General features: G+C 36.7%; 1 protein-coding gene across 1 annotated transcript; it reads left to right on the plus strand.

The window, feature by feature from the left end:
- The first annotated feature begins 8519 nt into the window (after window positions 1–8519).
- LOC125659718 (transmembrane protein 254-like) lies at window positions 8520–19555 on the plus strand. The gene is made up of 4 exons (XM_048891486.2): window positions 8520–8949; window positions 12371–12471; window positions 14679–14738; window positions 19090–19555. The coding sequence occupies exons 1-4, from the start codon at window positions 8863–8865 to the stop codon at window positions 19199–19201; spliced, it is 360 nt and encodes a 119-aa protein (XP_048747443.1). The 5' UTR covers window positions 8520–8862; the 3' UTR covers window positions 19202–19555.
- Window positions 19556–22897: the final 3342 nt, after the last annotated feature.

A 22897-nucleotide genomic window follows, 5' to 3' on the forward strand; every position in this document is an offset into this window, starting at 1 on the left:
CGACAACTTAACCCAGAAAAATTCATTCATGACCTCATTTGACACCACGTCTTGTTTATAAAAATTTACTATGTTGTGCGATGTCGTAAAATATTGAAACTGTGGTGCTGAAACTATATAATGCCGTTCGGATAACTTAGCCTTTACTATTCGTTCCTCGCTTTTTAGGGAAAGGGTATTAATAGTGTAATACTAGGCCTAACTATTAACATGATTTAATTATTTAAAATGTACTTTTAAATTTTGTGAGACTAGAAATTGAAAAGGTAACCATCTGGGTTTTTTATAGGGGTAAATTTTATTACCATTTTTGATCGTTTGGTTTGTTGTCGTTCTTGTATTTATTTATTTTATGGATTTATTTTTACAGGTTATAATTATTAGGTTTTGTTTTGTCTTTTATTTATTTATTTTTCATTATTATTAATTTTTTTATTTACCTTTCAAAAGAAATTATAGATTTAGTAAATAGAAAACACCAGGCCGAGGAGAATGTATGTTCGTTCGCCCTAAAACGCGTTCGCCCATGACGCCGTTCGCCCTTATTCCCGTTCGCCCAGAGTCCGATCGCCCTAAAACTTGTTCGCCCATGGTCCGTTCGCCCTCTTATTAAGTTGAATGTCTGAAACATAGGAATTCTTCATTTTTCTATACATATTTTTCTATAGATGAACCAAAAAAATTTTTTTTCACGTATGCAACGGGTCTTACTAATGACCTGTCATACCAAATACCTGACTAACAGAAATTTACGACATTTGAAGGTTTTATATTAAATTTTGTAAGATATATTCCTGAATATGAATAAAAATACATTAGATTAAAGGCTATTAGAAATAATTTTCCCAGCTGATGGCATGCTGCCTTGGTCGTACTTCTCTGCCACATGAGATGCACGGGGGGGGGGGGGGGGGGGGGGGGGGGGGGGGGGTTGACCTCTGCCATGGTGGATAGTAGTTTGATGAAGTTTCAAGTTCCATCTCCTTATAAATCATTCTTGAGATCAAAGGACTGGTTTGTAGTTGAAAATCAAAAAATTCTTCAAAGATAAAACCGGTGCTCATATCCATAATGGGCCTATTAACGTCTCAATGTCTTCAATATTGCTTTCAAAACATCGCGAATCGTTAAGAAAACAAAGGAGCTGATTCCCCAAATTACAGTATTAAAAATAACATACATTTAAACTAATTATGTCTTTTATAAACACTACAATCAGAATTAAAATACCAGTCTATTTATTTAAGAAACTTAAAATTGTGAATTGCGAAAAAAAAAAAATCGATACGTAATAAATGTCTTTAAAAATAAAAAAAAAAAAAAGCTTAATATATACTATATATATATATGGCGAACGGGATATAGGGCGAACGAGGAAAAGGGCGAACGAGAATTATGGCGAACGGACTCTGGGCGAACGGACGGACGCGAACGTGTAGAGAGGGCGAACGAACCCGATACCGGCCGAGGATAAGGGGGAAACTGAGCGAACCTCCTTATCCAAGTAAAGCAGAAAGCAGGTGGGCCAGATCAAATGCCGTGCAGAATACTAAAAGAAGTTGCTGAAATCCTAGCGCCGATGCTGACCGTGATCTACCAACAGTCACTAGATTGATTGATTGATTGATTGTATCTTATTATGACGTCTTTCGTGAGAATTTTTCAATCACTAGACACCGATACACTCTCTACTATATGGTTGCATATATCAACTTGGTGCCACTTTCAAGAAGGCAACATCACATCTTTCAGAAAATTATTGTCCAGTAAGCTCAAGACGTGGGTGGCGTGCAATTGTTAGAGCACATCATATGCAGTCACATCAGGGCCCACTTGGATAGACATATATGGTATACTATCACGATTGCAAAATGGGTTTCGTGCCAAGTTTTCATGTGAGACTCAGTTATAAGTGAAACTAGATGACTCGTTAAACATCCGGGAAAAGATGACCCAAGCAGATGTTACTGTTTTGGACTTCAACAAAGTCTTTGACAAGGTGCCTCATCAGCGTGAATTACAACCATATGAAGTGAACAACATCATTAACTGGATAGAAGCTTTTCTCACAGGTAGGAAGCAGATGTTACTTGTGGAAGGGGAGTATTTACAGGAAGCTGACGTTACGTCGAGAGTGCCACAAGGAACAGTCCTGGGTCCCCACCTCTTTCTGCTCTTCATTGATGACCTTCCCATTTAGCCCGACCCGAGAACCTGGTGCAGACTATTCGCTGACGACTTCTTGGTGTATAGAGAGATTCACTCACCAGAAGACCAGATCGCACTACAATAAGACCTGAATGTGCTGGAAGGATGGAGTTTGCAGTGGGGGATGGCATTCAATGCTCGGAAATGTAACATTATGAAAATAGTTCGATCTAAGCCCATCACACGCATGTACCAGCTCAACAATATTAGATCAAGTAGATTCCTGCACATACCTGGGTGTGAAAATTGCCACTGGATAGCCTTAACTGGTCAGCCAGTGTGCCAAACAAGTTAACTCGAGGCTGGGTTTCCTGCGTAGGAACTGCCCGAAAGAGTTCAAGAGGACAGCATACATCTCTATGGTGCGATCCATTATGGAATACGGCTCAGCTGTGTGAGATCCTCACTCAAAGAAGGATGCTAGTACACTCGTAAGAACCCAACGACGAGCAGCTAGGTGGATATGCAGCTACTATTACAGTACCCTATCCAGTGTGACAGGAATGCTTGAAACACTAGGGCTGGAGGGATTGGAACTTCGGAGGAAGAAGGCCAAACTCCTGCATGGTGATATACAAGATCTTACACAGATGTGTCGTCATTAAATATGTAAACTTGAATGCCACAACCAGGGCGAACCATTTTCTCAAGCTGATACAACAGAGGTGCAACACAACTGAAAGACTCACTCATTTATCTCTAGAACTATCACGGAGTGGAATACATTACCTGCCCCAGTAACAAAGGCTGGCTCTATCAACATCTGCAAGAACCAGCTCGCGCAGCTAGTCAATCTTGACTAGCAGTACCGTCTCATTCGCGTATTACTCCCAAGGAGGTCTGCAATTTTTTTCGATAGAACTAGAGCCACGTGCAAGCGGATCTAATAACTAATCTTAAAGGGGGTTTCTAATTCACAACAACAACGCGAAAAACAAACAATTCATACAGTCGTTTTTACACAGGTTACGAATCGGTTTGCTGTTTGGTTGTGCACGCGGCCTACATGGTTGGAGTTCAGGATATTCTTTGTTGTTCAACTTTTTGAAGTATTAGAATTAAAATGCATGAATAATGGCGGGAACACGGGGAGAACAATTATAACCCCCCTCTAAACCCGTTTTCCTGGTTTCGAATTCATTTTCCAGTTTCCTCTACCGATGCTGATCCAATAAATCAAAAAGGCGGATCAAAATAAGTGTTGGAATACGTTATTTGGAACACATTATATAGCATGCATGGAAACTTTTCGTTTTTGATTAACTGTTTATAAACACACATAGGCCTACCCGTGTTTGATAATTTCACTTCCGTCAAATGTAGTGAAACTGAAAGAACTGAGAAAGAAAGAAAAGGTCAAACGATCGTATTTTGTATAGGGTAGGGATGTGGAGACATTCATAGTTCTGAGTATGACATCATGATAGAGATGTGGAGACACTTGTCATCCTGGGTATGACATCAAGATAGGGATGTGGAGATACTTGTCATCCTGGGTCTGACATCAGGATAGGGATGTGGAGATACATGTCATCATGGGTCTGCATCAGGATAGGGATGTGGAGACACTTGTCATCCTGGGTCTGACATCAGGATAGGGATGTGGAGACACTTGTCATCCTGGGTCTGACATCAGGATAGGGATGTGGAGATACATGTCATCCTGGGTCTGACATCAGGATAGGGATGTGGAGACACTTGTCATCCTGGGTCTGACATCAGGATAGGGATGTGTAGACACTTGTTATCCTGGGTCTGACATCAGGATAGGGGTATGGAGACACTTGTCATCCTGGGTATGAAATCTGGATAGAAAGCTGTACATAGACTCTTCGTTTTCCCCTCGGAATCCATTTTCGCTACCTACGGGTTCCCGGTCCACTCCGCTCCCCATAAATTGATTTTATTGTGGACCGAAAACCCTTTACTAGCGAAGATTTATGGAATTCTTCCTTATAACTGGCAGCCAAGAGATGACGATGCTGGATAAAGATGATATGGTATCAATCACAGGGGCTGAGCCCGTTTTGGGCCCGAACTCTGATACCATAAATATATGGTATCACAGAGTTCGGGCCCAAAACGGACTTAGTCCCTGTGGTGTCAATCGCATGATCACGTCGTCACGCCGTTGAGTTACGAGATTCTAAATCTAGAGGCTGGTTGCATGGTATCAGCATTCTGTAGTCTTTCCAAGGAAACGCACCAGAATTGTAATACGACATTTTGGAAATAGAAGAGACGATTTCAAATACTCACTTTATAAAAAAAAAAAGAAAAAAAAAAAAAGGCATTAATACGATCGATCATTTGTAATCTTAACTCTACGGTGGTTTTAACAATTATAAATGTATGATATATTACTCAAACTGGTAAATACATTAATGGAATAAACACATGGTTTGAAGGAAAATATAGTTGTATAGAAATCATGTGATTACTATCTTCCAAATGAATAAAATCTAAAGTATTTTTTTTTAAACACACAAAAACTCAAGAGATTTTGAGTGTGTTTTTAAAATAGGTTTTTATTCAAGTTTCATATATATATATATATATATATATATATATATATATATATACTTGGAGCGTTTATATGGCAATTTGCATTTCAAGAAGATGAATTGAATTCTAAAATGTTGTGTCAATCAATCATGACCTTATTGCTTTTGAGAAGACGATTTTTCCATATATCTTCATGAAAAATGAAGATAACAAACAGTGATCAATCTTATTATAATTTCTATAAAGAATGCAGAATTAAGAGTAGGGCATACACAGACCATTTGACACCATGTTTCTAGGAGGAGTAAGCATGTTCCCTGTTAACCGGTCACACCCGCCATGATCCTTTTATCTTGATCAGGTAAACGGAGTAATCCGTGGTCAAAATCAGTTGCCATGGACAAGTCAGACAGCGTTCTACCCAACGACAGACTGTATATCCGCAAACAATTTAACTTATTATAACGACCACAACATTTGCGAAATTCTTACCCCAAACGAGACTGCCAAAAACCCCGCAGCATCAATCCACTTGTCAGTAACCTGCCTCGATTTAAGAATTCCCAATACCCAGAACATGTTCTCGCGCATCGAACCAGCTGAGAGATACAAACACCAAATTCAGGTGGCAATAGAACATCGCTACACGAAGATGGAGAAGCTGAAGTCATCCCCGTCTGTTACAAAGTTGAGTAAAACTTTGACCCCCTATTGTTGTCCATTCTACCCCTTTGAACCATGATTTGAAGAGAGAAAAAGAATCTACACTATGCCAAGAAGCTTTCGTGTAAATTATAACTTTGTTGACCCAGTGGTTATGTTTTTTAAATGATCCCACCATATTTTTGCCTTTTCGTGATTGTCTTTATAATTTGCAATGAACAGGAATTTCATTTACCAATTAATTTCTTTTGTTTTACAGCACAGAATGATTTATCAATATACATTTTGAAAGGAAATCGGACCATTATCTATATATAACGCCAAATCAACATAAACTCAAACAATTGAAGTTGATGATATCATCAATTCATTTGATGCGAGAAACCATTCAATTAAAGATCTCTTCATATTATGATTAATGATATTCGTATCTTCATCGCGCGAATTAATTTAATTCTTTATAGCATTAATTATTCTGCTGAATATGATGCGTGCTATAATTGAAATGTTGCTCTCTTTTAATGAATTGATTATATCAACAATTGAATTTATGTGCTTAACGCAACTATCTAATCAGATATATCTTATCCACAATTAAATAAATTATATTTCCTTCTCTTTATAAGAATTCACGCGCGCATTTTCGCGGGTAATATATATCCACCACATTGATGCGCGCAAATTGAAACGATGAACTAATCAACTCAATATTATTGAGCGAATTTGGCGCTCCATACATCTATCTCCCCTTTGCCTTTTTTAAAGTGTTGTAATTATCGCATATTGGTTATGATACACGTAATATATAGCAGAGTGAATTGAAGTTGACTATAAAACTACAATTTCAGTCCCAATGTATCAATGTCGTTCGCGCTGATTGTGACCAGTATCAAGTGATTGATTGACTGGTTAAATATTGTTTAACGTCCCTCTCGAGAATATTTCACTCATGTGGAGACGTCACCACTGCCGGTGAAGGGCTGCAAAATTCAGGCCTATGCTCGGCGCTTATGGCCTTTGAGCAGGGGGGGGGGGGGGTCTTTATCGTGCCACACCTGCTGTGACACGGGGCCTCGGTTTTTGCAGTTTCATCCGAAGGACCGCCCCATTTAGTCGCCTTCTACGACAAGCAATGGGTACTAAGGACCTATTCTAACCCGGATCCCCACGGGATGCATCAAGTGAAGGCTGAACATTTCCAATCGTTCAAGTGTCGTCGCTGAACTTCTACCTGGCTGGAATAATAGACAACCAGAACATTACCCACCCACCCACCCTCTCTCTCTCCCTCGATCTCTCTGAGTCTCTCTCCCACCACCTCTGCAGTAGGCTCTTGTGTACTGGAAATCCGAATTCCAGTCAGAAATAGAGATGAAGGGTTGGACAGGGGATTCCACTTCTGCTAGAGCTGGGGCCTTCCCGAGCTTGATAGTTTGGCGCGGATCTTCCCGAGTCAGGCGCGAGCCTTCCCGAGCTTGCTAGTCAGGCGCGGATATCCCCGAGCTTGCTAGTCTGGCGCGGATCTTCCCGGGTCAGGAGCGGGTGTTCCCGAGCTTGCTGGTTAGGCGTGGATCTTCCTGAGCTTGCTAGTTAGGTGCTAGTCTTTCCGAGCTCGCTATGCAGGCGCGGGTCTTCCGAGCTTGCTAGTCAGGCGCGGGTCTTTCCAAGCTTGATAGTTGGGCGCGGGCCTTCCCGAGCTTGCTAGTCAAGAGTGGGTCTTTCCGAGCTTGCTAATCAGGCGCGGGCCTTCCCGATCTTGCTAGTCAGGCGCGGGTCTTCCTGAGCTTGCTAGTCAGACGCGGGTCTTCCCGAGCTTGCTTGAAAGACCCGAGAGGTTATTTCTTGATCAAGAAAATAGGGATGTCCGCTGGACTCAATAATTGCAGTTACGGACATCCCAAGATGGATGACACTAACTTAAGTGAAAATTATTAATGAAGATTTTGTAATCATGAAGGATTATTCTCTCGTGCTTATGTTTTCATTGATGTGTTATTAGATAAAAATATAAATTACTCAGCAGTCTTTTTCATACTTTAATTCCTAATTGAAAAAATCCACCGTAAAAAAGGGTGTATGTGAGCGTAACTATAAAAATCGATGCCCGTAACCGATAAGAAAAGTCCGTAACTGTTGACTTATGTTATACCCGTGTCTATTACTACTGTCAATTTGAATTCTAATCTGTAACCTAATGATTAGATTAAGATATTTCGTATCATGAATACAAAACAAAGACAGGGGCGGATCCAGGAATTTTTGAAAGGGGGCGTCTAACATAAATTTTGTATTGCAAAGGGGGGGGGGGTTCCACCCTTAAAATGCGTTATTTTTACCGTAAAGCAAAATTTTCTGACCCCAGGAACCCCCTCCCTGGATCCGCCATTGAGAGAGTTGGGCAAACACGGACCCCCCTGGACACACTATACGCTAAGTTCCCTTTGAAGGGGACATATGGTCCTTCCTTTGAGCAAACTTGAATCCCCTTTACATATGGATGATGTGTACCAAGTTTGACTGAAATTGACCTGGTGGTTCTGGAGAAGAAGATGAAAATGTGAAAAGTTTACAGACGGACAACCAGTGATCAGAGTAGCCCACTTTCAGCTCACAGGGGCTAAGCCCGTTTTGGGTCCGAACTCTGTGATACCATAAATATATATGCTTCATTCATCATCCGATGAAACAACAGAGAAAGATATTTTATAGTTCATATATTTAAAAATATATACATATAAAACAGAATTATACATATGGTTGACCCATTTGTTACGTTAAACGGCAATGCAACCTTTGACCTTGATGACGCTCGATCCACATTTGGTATGTGCAAACAGATGGTACTAGTTTGTAAAAATTCATGGTATTGATTTTATTTTTATTCACCAATCAAGGGTCCTCATGCTGGGCGCATATATACATGTACAATTTTAACAATTAAACGTTAATTTATAACTACATGATACAATATTATATAGATCTACACATGTGTACCACATGTTAAGCCAAGGGTTGAATTCATTGTATGATGAAAGCAATGTCAATTTCAAAAGAAACTGTCTTTAATCCCCCCCCCCCTCTCTCTCTCTCTCTGAATATATAACATCAATCAAAACATGAAATACTGATAAATAATCCTTTATCATAACATTGATTCGTGTCAGCGTCCGATCATCATCATCTTGGGATGTCCGTTACAAACTCTAGTGGATGTTAGTGGTAGGGTCTATTTCCGAGGTTACAGTATATTTTTAAAAAGTAAACAATGGCGCATACGGAAAATCAAACGGCTATCAGGTTTATACATTAATATATTAAATTCATAATATCGACCAGTCGAATATTGCTACTGAGTACAAGTCGATGACCTCAGTATTGTACACAGTGGATAAGGCGATAACTCGGATAAATCTCACAAACTTTTGAAGGGGAGTTACACAAATATCGGAAATCCTCTGGACTAATCCATACCTAACACAGAAGAACATGGCGAAGAGAAACGATCCAGACTACTTTCGGTTTGCACACATTGGTTGGGTGATTCCGATATCTACGGGACTCACAGTGTTAACAGTAAGTGTTTGGTGACAGATGTGTTTGGAGCTAGTCAATGCTAATATATAAAGTCTATTTAGAGAATTAATTCAATTTAATCTTTTGTGATCTTGTGATGCAGCCTAATCTGATATTCCATTTTGACACCCCCCCCCCGCCCCCTAAATCCCCGGCCCCGGCACTTAGTTGCAGGGGAGAAGTCGGAGAAATCTTGGATAAGATCCAGTCTATGTTTGACACTTGTGATATAAACTGCACAATGGAAGGTATAGAATAAATTGTTCCCAATATAGCTTTGTAGGAATTATTAAACATAAGTAATAACATCAACAGGGAGAAATGACCATAGCGGGATTCAAACACGGGTCCATCAATTTTTTAGTCAGGTGCTCTACCAACTGAGCTATCTGTCTACAGACGATCAAACTCGTCCAACCGACCTACATCCCTTAAATCCTTCTTAAATGTCTTCACACTTGACGATATCATGCAGATGAGAATCTTGTCAGTTCCAGCACCACCCCTGGTATCTCTGAACATTTGTAACCAGATTTAATGTACATCATATTGACAATTACAATCCTGCATTGCACACAAGGAGAATCCTGTCAAATACAATATTAAGAGAGTTCTCATTGAAATATTATATTTGACAGTATTTTATTGCTCCTTGTGGGTTCATATGATATAGTATAGTAGCTAGGCTAGCAGAAAGTATATCTTTTGTTTGACATGGAAGAGAAACGCAGGACGTACAATTCCAGAAAAGAACTAACACACAGAATAGAGATAACACACAGTATAGAGTTAACACACAGTATAGAGTTAACACACAGTATAGAGTTATCACACAGTATAGAGTTAACACACAGTATAGAGCTAGCACACAGTATAGAGTTAACACACAGTATAGAGTTAACACACACTATAGAGCTATCACACAGTATAGAGTTAACACACAGTATAGAGCTAACACACAGTATAGAACTAACACACAGTATAGAGCTAGCACACAGTATAGAGTTATCACACAGTATAGAGTTAACACACAGTATAGAGCTAACACACAGTATAGAGTTAACACACAGTATAGAACTAACACACAGTATAGAGTTAACACACAGTATAGAGTTAACACACAGTATAGAGCTAACACACAGTATAGAGCTAACACACAGTATAGAGTTAACACACAGTATAGAGTTAACACACAGTATAGAGCTAACACACAGAATAGAGCTAACACACAGTATAGAGTTAACACACAGTATAGAGATAGCACACAGAATAGAGATAGCACACAGAATAGAGTTAACACACAGTATAGAGCTAACACACAGTATAGAACTAACACACAGTATAGAGCTAGCACACATTATAGAGTTAACACACAGTATAGAGCTAACACACAGTATAGAGTTAACACACAGTATAGAGCTAACACACAGTATAGAGTTAACACACAGTATAGAGTTAACACACAGTATAGAGTTATCACACAGTATAGAACTAACACACTGTATAGAGCTAACACACAGTATAGAGTTAACACACAGTATAGAGTTAACACACAGTATAGAGTTAACACACAGTATAGAGATAGCACACAGTATAGAGCTAACACACAGTATAGAGTTATCACACAGTATAGAGCTAACACACAGTATAGAGTTAACACACAGTATAGAGTTAACACACAGTATAGAGCTAACACACAGTATAGAGCTATCACACAGTATAGAGTTAACACACAGTATAGAGTTAACACACAGTATAGAGTTAACACACTGTATAGAGCTATCACACAGTATAGAGTTATCACACAGTATAGAGTTATCACACAGTATAGAGTTAACACACAGTATAGAGCTATCACACAGTATAGAGTTAACACACAGTATAGAGTTAACACACAGTATAGAGCTAACACACAGTATAGAGTTAACACACAGTATAGAGCTATCACACAGTATAGAGTTAACACACAGTATAGAACTAACACACAGTATAGAGTTATCACACAGTATAGAGTTAACACACAGTATAGAACTAACACACAGTATAGAGCTATCACACAGTATAGAGTTATCACACAGTATAGAGCTAACACACAGTATAGAGTTAACACACAGTATAGAGCTAACACACAGTATAGAGCTAACACACAGTATAGAGTTATCACACAGTATAGAGCTAACACACAGTATAGAGTTAACACACAGTATAGAGTTAACACACAGTATAGAGTTATCACACAGTATAGAACTAACACACAGTATAGAGTTATCACACAGTATAGAGTTAACACACAGTATAGAGATAGCACACAGTATAGAGTTAACACACAGTATAGAGCTATCACACAGTATAGAGTTAACACACAGTATAGAGCTATCACACAGTATAGAGTTAACACACAGTATAGAGCTAACACACAGTATAGAGTTAACACACTGTATAGAGCTATCACACAGTATAGAGATAGCACACAGAATAGAGCTAACACACAGTATAGAGTTAACACACAGTATAGAGCTAACACACAGTATAGAGATAGCACACAGAATAGAGCTAACACACAGTATAGAGTTAACACACAGTATAGAACTAACACACAGTATAGAGATAGCACACAGAATAGAGCTAACACACAGTATAGAGTTAACACACAGTATAGAACTAACACACAGTATAGAGATAGCACACAGAATAGAGTTAACACACAGTATAGAGTTAACACACAGTATAGAACTAACACACAGTATAGAGATAGCACACAGAATAGAGATAGCACACAGAATAGAGCTAACACACAGTATAGAGGTAACACACAGTATAGAGCTATCACACAGTATAGAGGTAGCACATAGTATTTGTTTAGGTAGAATCTCACATTGAAAATGATATCTATCCTGTGAAACTGGTGTTTCTTGACTGATCAGTGTGAATGAGTTATGATTTGATCTCATTGGGATCAGTGTGAGCTGTTGTCATCTGACACTTGTCATCCGTCATCCATCGTTAGCCCTCCATCCAGTATGCCAGTTCATACACTCATGTATTTTCAGAAATGAGATGTATTTTTTATGTTTGCATTCTACCAATGGCTACTTTCATTTCTGTTGGAATTCCTAGTGATCAAAATGGACGTACTATATTCATCAAGATTCCTATGTGCAATGTTTACAACTGCAATGCTTTCATAAGGAAATGGCTATCGTTATAATCTGTAGAGATATCAAAGATAAAACATTAGAAATTTAAATATTCCAGAATGGCTGCACTGCAGCACATGCAGTCGCCAATCTAATTAAAATTAGTTAAAGAAGATCTGATTTTAAAAAGATTGATGTAGTTGCCAACATGTCCACATTGGCTTTTGACTATCTAAGAGAAATTGACTTCCCCAGAGTAGACATCGTTGCTTTTTTGTTTTCAGTGGGCCTACTTTGACCCTGAAGGAATTCCATGGATTTTTGGACCTTTGGGACAACTAGGAGCATACCTAGGAAAAACCTATCCCTCTTTGATCAAAAGCATGTAGGTACATGGACTGCTGTGGTATATACTCTTATTCTAAAAAATTCATACAGATACATGTACTTCTGGTGCCAAGTAAGTGTTTGCGTAATCTATCTAAATTGACATTTACTGTACTTATCTAAAAATGTCATGACATTTTGTGATATTTTAGGCTTAAGCAAAATGAAATGGAAAAATCTACACCTGTCAGTATCTCGTGTTTCAAAAGGAAGTGAGCTAGAGTACAGAGGAATGTTTGTCAAACATCCTTCTCCGACGAATTTACCATTTTAAATATTATAAACCATGATGTGTTTAGCCAGTTTTTATGCCACTGGAATGGAAGGTTTAGGGGCATATAGTTTTTGGCTTGTCCATCTGTCTGTGGCAAAAAACTTAAACCTTGGTCATATCTTTTACACCATATAAGGTAAACTTTCATATTTGGTATGTGTATTTCTTATGGTGAAACCATTCCGTTGACACCAGTCTTTGACCTGGTGACCTTTGACCTATTTTTAGAAAATTCTAATATAAGCCATCTCTTTCAAATCGTAAGAGTTGTTGCTTTTATGTTTAGCATGTTCATTTCCTGTGAGAAGACCTTTTCAATGATACCAGATTTGTTGACCTTGTGACATTGACTTTTGACCTAGTTTTTGGAAATTTTCATTTTTTCCCCTTTGTAATATCTTTTACACCATAAGAGGTATTCCTTTTAGCAAGACCTTTCTATTGACCTCAAAATCTTTTACCTGGTGACCTTAGCATTGACCTTTGATCTATTTTGAGAAAATTCGAAGATAAGCCATATATTTCAAATTGTAAGAGGTATTGTTTTTTATGATATATTAAGCATGTGCATTTTTGGAGATGATCTTTTCAACAATACCAGATTTTTTTACCTTGACCTAGTGGTTGGAAAATTAAAAAAAAAACACAACAAAATGTTACCGTTCCACTTTATGTAATCCGGGGGCATCATGCAGTGTTTTACGAACACATCTTGTTTCCTCCTTTAGAAGGTTTACAGAGATTCTATGTCCCCATACTTTTTGCATGTGTAGGATATGCAACCCCTTCCCCAACTTTCTTGTCACATGGCTATCTACAGGATTGTAGATATAAAACTGACAATGACTGTTCAACAAATTTTTCTTCTTTTGACAATAATATTAGAACATCTTTCCTGTTTTACCTCATCATCATCATCATCAACCGGTTTTGATTATACAGGCCATGTATTAATCCACATGTCAAGGGTGTGGCCTATCTGTCTGTCAAGAGCGAAGCCTTTCTCTCCATGCATGGTGATCCAGGGGGTTGGTAGAGTCCATGTTCAGGGCTGCACGATCACGCTTCACGAGTTTGTCCCAAGAAAGCTTTGGTCTGCCTTGGCCCCGCTGTGCTATAATGTTCATGCATCTGACCTGCGAGATCCAGATTGTGCTGCGCTCAATGTGTCCAAGCCATCTCAGCCTGCCCGATTGGAGAACTTCAGCAATGTCTTTTATTTTGAGCCTAGATAGAAGAGTCTCAAAGTGGATGTCTTCTTCAGGCTTGACCAAGCAGGTCCATCTTATCATGGCTCTGTTGTTACGTTGAAGGCGCTTGACAGTGCTCGTTGATGTTACCCACGTTTCTGAACCATAGAGCATGACACTCCTCACACAGCTGGAGGAAACTTGACCTCTGATTGTGGCAGGGAGTTGCTTGTTTGAGAGGATAGGTAGAAGTTCTCTGAACTTTTTCCAGGCTGACTTGCACCGCGATATGGCTGCAAGCTCACACCCTCCACCAGAAGACACATGGTATTTCTGAGGTAGCAGAAGTCAGCAACCACATCAAGTTTGTCTCCATCAACCTCAACCTTGCTTACTGGCCTACATGAGTATTGTGGGTTCGGTCAGAGTGGACCTTTAATTTCACTACAGTTCTTGTGGACCCAGCAAGAGCGGATTGTTATATTTTCTAGGGATTATGAAAACTGATCAACGAATCAAATTACTTTCTAATTGTATGTTGGAATATCTGGGGTATCTTTACTCTGATGCGTCTTGGAATATCTGGAGCATTTTTACTCTGGTGTATATTGGAATATCTGGGGTACATGTAATTTTACTCTGACGTATATTGGAATATCTTGGGTATTTTTTCTTTAACATATATTGGAATATCTGGGGTACATGTAATTTTACAAATTCTTTTATCTTAATCATTGACAGGTTCTATGTGACATTTGCAGTACATGTGATTGAAGCCTTGTACTCCATAAAAGTCTGCAGGTATGTGTGCTACAATCTGTAAATTGTAGAATTGTAAAATAAGAATAGATATAACTGTAAATTGTGGATGTGTGAAATAACAATAGATATAACTGTAAATTGTGGATGTGTGAAATAACAATAGATATAACTGTAAATTGTGGATGTGTGAAATAACAATAGATATAACTGTAAATTGTGGATGTGTGAAATAACAATAGATATAACTGTTAATTGTGGATGTGTGAAATAACAATAGATATAACTGTAAATTGTGGATGTGTGAAATAACAATAGATATAACTGTAAATTGTGGATGTGTGAAATAACAATAGATATAACTGTTAATTGTGGAATTGTAAAATAACAATAGATATAACTGTAAATTGTGGATGTGTGAAATAACAATAGATATAACTGTAAATTGTGGAATTGTAAAATAACAATAGATATAACTGTAAATTGTGGATGTGTGAAATAACAATAGATATAACTGTAAATTGTGGATGTGTGAAATAACAATAGATATAACTTTTAATTGTGGATGTGTGAAATAACAATAGATATAACTGTAAATTGTGGATGTGTAAAATAACAATAGATATAACTGTAAATTGTGGATGTGTGAAATAACAATAGATATAATTGTAAATTGTGGATGTGTGAAATAACAATAGATATAACTGTAAATTGTGGATGTGTGAAATAACAATAGATATAACTGTAAATTGTGGATGTGTGAAATAACAATAGATATAACTGTAAATTGTGGATGTGTGAAATAACAATAGATATAACTGTAAATTGTGGAATTGTAAAATAACAATAGATATAACTGTAAATTGTGGAATTGTAAAATAACAATAGATATAACTGTAAATTGTGGATGTGTAAAATAACAATAGATATAACTGTTAATTGTGGATGTGTGAAATAACAATAAATATAACTGTAAATTGTGGAATTGTAAAATAACAATAGATATAACTGTAAATTGTGGAATTGTAAAATAACAATAGATATAACTGTAAATTGTGGATGTGTGAAATAACGATAGATATAACTGTAAATTGTGGAATTGTAAAATAACAATAGATATAACTGTTAATTGTGGATGTGTGAAATAACAATAGATATAACTGTTAATTGTGGATGTGTGAAATAACAATAGATATAACTGTAAATTGTGGATGTGTGAAATAACAATAGATATAACTGTAAATTGTGGATGTGTGAAATAACAATAGATATAACTGTTAATTGTGGAATTGTAAAATAACAATAGATATAACTGTAAATTGTGGATGTGTGAAATAACAATAGATATAACTGTAAATTGTGGAATTGTAAAATAACAATAGATATAACTGTAAATTGTGGATGTGTGAAATAACAATAGATATAACTGTAAATTGTGGATGTGTGAAATAACAATAGATATAACTTTTAATTGTGGATGTGTGAAATAACAATAGATATAACTGTAAATTGTGGATGTGTAAAATAACAATAGATATAACTGTAAATTGTGGATGTGTGAAATAACAATAGATATAATTGTAAATTGTGGATGTGTGAAATAACAATAGATATAACTGTAAATTGTGGATGTGTGAAATAACAATAGATATAACTGTAAATTGTGGATGTGTGAAATAACAATAGATATAACTGTAAATTGTGGATGTGTGAAATAACAATAGATATAACTGTTAATTGTGGAATTGTAAAATAACAATAGATATAACTGTAAATTGTGGATGTGTGAAATAACAATAGATATAACTGTAAATTGTGGAATTGTAAAGTAACAATAGATATAACTGTAAATTGTGGATGTGTAAAATAACAATATATATAACTGTTAATTGTGGAATTGTAAAATAACAATAGATATAACTGTAAATTGTGGAATTGTAAAATAACAATAGATATAACTGTAAATTGTGGATGTGTAAAATAACAATAGATATAACTGTTAATTGTGGATGTGTGAAATAAGAATTGATAACTGCTGTATAACTTGCATTCACTGCATCAAATTTTCATAACTTGAGAAAAATGGTCATGTTTGTGGGGACTTGATAAATTATATGGTGGTTAATGCTTCAGGGTGGGTCTACTGGTATATGGATCAGGAGTAAAAGTTCATGAAATGTATAAAAATCTTCTCTAATCCAGACTCTCTAGGAAACAAACTTCAGTGAATAGTATTGAATGTGGAGGTCTCTAACAAAATTGTGAAATACATAACCCCAGTGTTAATGTTAAGGCTAAATACAGAACCCCAGTGTTAATGTTAAGGCTAAATACAGAACCCCAGTGTTAATGTTAAGGCTAAATACAGAACACCAGTGTTAATGGTAAGGCTAAATTCATAACCCCAGTGTTAATGTTAAGGCTAAATACAGAACACCAGTGTTAATGGTAAGGCTAAATACAGAACCCCAGTGTTAATGTTAAGGCTAAATACAGAACACCAGTGTTAATGGTAAGGCTAAATACAGAACCCCAGTGTTAATGTTAAGGCTAAATACAGAACACCAGTGTTAATGGTAAGGCTAAATACAGAACCCCAGTGTTAATGTTAAGGCTAAATACAGAACACCAGTGTTAATGGTAAGGCTAAATACAGAACCCCAGTGTTAATGGTAAGGCTAAATACAGAACCCCAGTGTTAATGGTAAGGCTAAATACAGAACACCAGTGTTAATGTTAAGGCTAAATACAGAACCCCAGTGTTAATGGTAAGGCTAAATTCATAACCCCGGTGTTAATGGTAAGAGTGGGGCTAAATACCAATGTTAATGGTAAGGCTAAATACATAACCCCAGTGTTAATGTTAAGGCTAAATACAGAACACCAGTGTTAATGTTAAGGCTAAATACAGAACACCAGTGTTAATGTTAAGGCTAAATACAGAACACCAGTGTTAATGGTAAGGCTAAATTCATAACCCCGGTGTTAATGGTAAGAGTGGGGCTAAATACCAGTGTTAATGGTAATGGCTCTTACTTGATACAAAGGTTGCTTATTACAGTAAAACACACTTATAACAAATTCACACTTATTGCAAACTTAAGTAATATCCATTTCCCTGTGTCAGAGAGAAAAATAAAAAAATTGTTGGATATATGCAGAGCTAGAAATAATTATTTTTATTCACTGGTCACTTGGGCTATCAACTTCTTTTTTACTGGTCAATTGATAACTTTTACTGTCCCGTCGGACCAATGAATATGAAAACGACTGGCCTCATTTTCATGATCAGGCCTAGTATCTTGTTTATTCAAACTAACATCAACAGCGGGTTTTAAAAACCGTCGTTATCTTATTCATGTTTTTAACTTAAAAAATTAGAAAATAGTCGGCGTCATCTTCACCTTTCTTGTCATTTGTGAAAATTTGTGTCACCGAATTATGAAAGCATCACAAAAGTAGACAGCTCATTGTAAGGCACTTCTTGGATATACTAGCCTTGTTTGATCATCAATCATAGTATGTAGTTGTCTAGTTGACTTCCGAAACTTCATTGCACATGCCTATCTTGCTACTGGACCTTCACTGCATGTGCATGTCTGGTTACTAAAGTTCAACATTCTGTAAGCATAGGTTGCTTTGTGGTAGACCACACATGTGCAGTGACACCCCTTCCGGTTTTGACCAAAGGCAGTTTTATTATACTTTGGTTCAACTTTAGTTACTAAAGTTGTTGATCGAACTAGGCCACTAACTCGGAATTCCTCCGGTGGCTCATACCTTTGTGTAAAGTGAAAAGGAATCATTCTAGGATTGCTAGAATTGTATACTCCGCTTAAGACAACTCCTTCTCCATAGAAACATTCGTGAATTTATCTACATTGTGTTACTTCATAGTACAACTTTAACAAAAAGTTTAATTTGCATGCAATAAAAACCTGGACATACACACGTCTAATACTTACTAGCCCAATCGTTAAGAAATTTTGTACCATGTCATGTGATACTGTTACAGCCAAGGGACCTCTTGTTGCCCATTATAAGTCAATAAGAAATTACAACTCTGATAAAACTGGTGAATTGTGTACACAAACATTTGAAAAACTTCCATGATGAAAACACATCATGAATGAATAATCTGAATAGCAATTCAAGTACATGGTTAAACAGAAAAGTTAAAATACACATGAAAGCTTCCTGACATACTGTAGATTCAAGGTTGTTCAAATCATGGCTTTTCTCCAAGTAATGTATAGAAACGGGGCTAGGTGGTCAGTAATCCAAGAAATGTTTTCCTTGTGCATTAATAGATGAATGAAGTGTAAAAGTAAAACATAAAATGACATGGGTATGATGGGTTATATGAACTTCAGGTATATTAATTCTTTTCCAGAGATAAAAACCTCAGTACCTCGACGACCATGAAATGGTGCCTACAGACATTTTTGGTTGGATTTGCCTCTTTCCTTCGTCTAAATAAAGTTGGAAAGGCGAAGACTAGCTGATCCCCCATTGCTCAACAACAGAGGCTTCAGTTTGATAGTCAAATCTACATATCATAAATCTATGACAAAAAAATTGTGATTGCAAGCATGACAAGACAGACATAATTTATAACTATATTAAAACTGTTCAATATGTGATAACTGTTCCAATTGTCATAGACAGCAAATGCCAAATATTTTGTATAAATTGATTATTTTACAATGGGAAATATGTGTACAAAGAACTATGGCATCATCAGCCTTTAAAATCTGAAGTCAATTGATTTATCAGTAATTTTTACATTGGCCTAATAAACTTCCTCAGGTACAGTACGTGTAATTTACTTACGAAATTAAATTACAGTCATAAACATGTTTGCTATGGATATGTTTGTTCATCTCAGCCATCGATCGTTGCATTGGCCTTGTACAGTTGAACTTTGGTATCTCGAATACCATGGATATGTCGAAGTGATTCTGAAGTCCCAACCACTTATTCTTTAAGTATTTTACCCTTGATATCTTGAATCCTCAGATATCTTGAAGTTTTTTCTCGGTCCCATTGAGTTCAAGATAACAAGATTTGACTGTATTAGTAACTGATGAAGTATGTTGGCTGTATCTAGTATGTAGAGGAGAAAAGCATGCATCCAAAGCTTAAGTTAAGGACATATTCGATGTTTCTGACATTTTCTCTAAAATTATTTTTTTCATCTCGATATGAGGAGTTCTTGTACGATTTCTGAAATAGGTTGAAATTTTATTTGTAGTAATGTTACCATACTTTAATTATGTTCCCCAAACAAAGTTTGGGAACATATTGTTTTTACTCTGTTTCTTATTATTATTATGTTCCCCAAACAAAGTTTGGGAACATATTGTTTTTACTCTGTTTCTTATTAAGGTCTTCCGTCTCCTGCGGAAGACCTTACTATTATTGTTCGCGTTCTTCTTCTTCATTATTAAGGTCTTCCGTCTCCTGCGGAAGACCTTACTATTATTGTTCGCGTTCTTCTTCTTCATTATTATTATTATTATTATTATTATTTTCCTTGGTAGTACACGCGTTTTTCTCAGCCATTTCTCGATCGATTATCACGAAATTTTCAGGAAAGATGTCTTTTGATGACGAGACTTTGCTTGCAAAATTTCGTGCTTGACGTCACTTCCGGTCAGGAGTTATCTCTCTTTTAGTGACTTTTTGAAGGGCCTTGTTGTCCATGCATCTCCTCCGTTAGTTTTGAAGCTAGAGTCTTGAAATTTCTACACAAGATAGAGTAAACATTTTAGAAGATTTGTGGGGGATTCGATTTTACCGGAGGCGATTTGCCTAAACGCTCGCCTGGACCTGAAAAAATGGATGCCAACATTTTTCGCCGATTTCGGCGATTTTTGACCTTTGATCTCCAATATCTTTTTTCTTGCAAATATTTTGTTAAGACATGTAGAACAAAAGTTGTGCACATTTACGAGATCTTTTCGAAAATATCAAGATTTAGGGGCTAGCCCCTTAAATTAGGGATCTAGAAGGGCTCAAAGTCTAGATCAAATATCTCAAAAATCGTTAATATTTTGGTATAAGTCAAAGAACAAAAAATGTTCATCTCAACAATCCAAATCTATTCATATAAAAATTTAGGTCATATGTTACGTAATAAGGGATTTTAAGGGCCAAAACCATAAATGTTTTACCCCTTGTATCTCGAAAACGACAAATATTTTGAAAAGCAATAAAGAACAAAAGTTGTTCAGAATGATGATCTGAACAATATGCATATTTCGTTTTTACCCTATGTAACCCCGTTAGGGAGCTACAGTTTGGCCCCTAAAAATTACTTCTAGAAATAACTCGAGAACGGTAAAGAATTTCTAAATACTTGTTGAACAAAAAATGTTTGAAATGTCATGACCTTTCTTACGATATCAAGCAAAAGGGGCTGACCCTTTAAATTAGGGGCCCAGAAGGGTCCAAAGGTTTATGAGAATATCTCAGAAACTATTAATATTTTGTAATAAGTCATTGAAACGGAAATGTTCATCTCAACGAGCTTGTTCTTATCAAATCAAAAAGTAGGTCATATGTTACGTAATAAGGGATTTTAAGGGCCAAAATCATAAATAATTGACGCCTCATATCTTGAAAACGACAAATATTTTGAAAAGCATTATTGAACAAAAGTTGTTCAGAATGATAATCTAAACAATATGTACATTTCGTTTTTTCCCTATGTGGCCCCGTTAGGGAGCTACAGTTTGGCCCCTAAATATTTCTTGTAGAGATAACTCGAGAACGGTAAAGAATTTCTAAATACTTGTTGAGCAAAAAATGTTTCAAATGACAAGGCCTTTCTTACGATATCAAGCAAAACGGGCTGGCCCTTTAAATTAGGGGTTCAGAAGGGTCCAAATGTTTTTGAGAATATCTCAGAAACTATTAATATTTTATAATAAGTTGTAGAAGCGGAAATGTTCATCTCAACGAGCTTGATCTTATCAAATCAAAAAGTAGGTCATATGTTACGTAATTAGAGATTTTAAGGGCCAAAATCGTAAATATTTGACGCCTCATATGTTTAAAACGACATATTTTTTGAAAAGCATTATTGAACAAAAGTTGTTCAACGTGTCATAACCTATCGATCAATATCAAAAAATGGGTCTGTGGGCCTCATGGCTCGCCTGTAGAGTCGATTTTTGTCGATATCAGTCGATTTCAAAAACTTGTAACTGGTAAATATTTTGTAAGGACATATTGAACAAAAGTTGTTCAGTTTATCGAGATCTATCGATTGATATCAAGAAATAGGCCTATGGTCCTAATGGCTCGCCTGTAGAGTCGATTTTTTGTCGATATCGGTCGATCTCAATAACTTTTTACAGGTAAATATTTTGTAAAGACATATAGAACTAAAGTTGTTGAGTCTATAGAGGGCTAACAAATGACATCAGGAAATAGGCCCGCGGGCCTTATGGCTCGCCTGGAGAGTCGAATTTCAAACGAATTTCACCGCAACTTTGCTTCAGAAGCTTATGATATGAAAAATTGATTATATCTAAAGTGTCTTAAAGTCGGAAACTAAATTGGGACTCATTTGTCTTTTTTTTTTTTTTTTTTTTAACTCCGAGTGCATCAACAAATCGGACGGAAGACCTACTCGTTGCTCGCAACGAGATCGTGTCTAGTTATTATTATTATTATTATTATTCTTTTTCTCCGGTACTTTTTTGTCCGGTAGTGTTCTCAGAAACTACAAAAGGGATCGATATGAAACTTTCCAGGATGATAGTATAGCGTTTGTAGATGTGCATAGTGATAGTCATTTTGTTTGCACGTGCATGCACGCGCGCGCACATGCATTGCAATTTTGGTACAAAAAATGGAAAATCAGAATATTGAAGGAAGCGATATAAAACCTAAATAGGATGATAGTATATCATTTGTACATATGAAAAATAATAGTTATTTTGCCATCACGCGCACGCATGCGCGTGCACGCGCATTACAAAATTTGTACGCTAACTTTGGAATCAGTCTAACTTTTTTGTTGTTCATTGAAATGGCTTGAAATTCATATCATAGGTAGATATTGAGACCCTTAACTGATTTACATGGTCAAAATTACCAATTTGCACGCGCATGCACGTGCGCTTCATTTTGATTGGATAATGCTAAAACGTTTGTAACTATCTTATTTATGAAGCGAATGAGATGATATT

This window comes from Ostrea edulis, chromosome 9, assembly GCF_947568905.1.
Source record: "Ostrea edulis chromosome 9, xbOstEdul1.1, whole genome shotgun sequence".
In the NCBI taxonomy this organism is placed as follows: domain Eukaryota; kingdom Metazoa; phylum Mollusca; class Bivalvia; order Ostreida; family Ostreidae; genus Ostrea; species Ostrea edulis.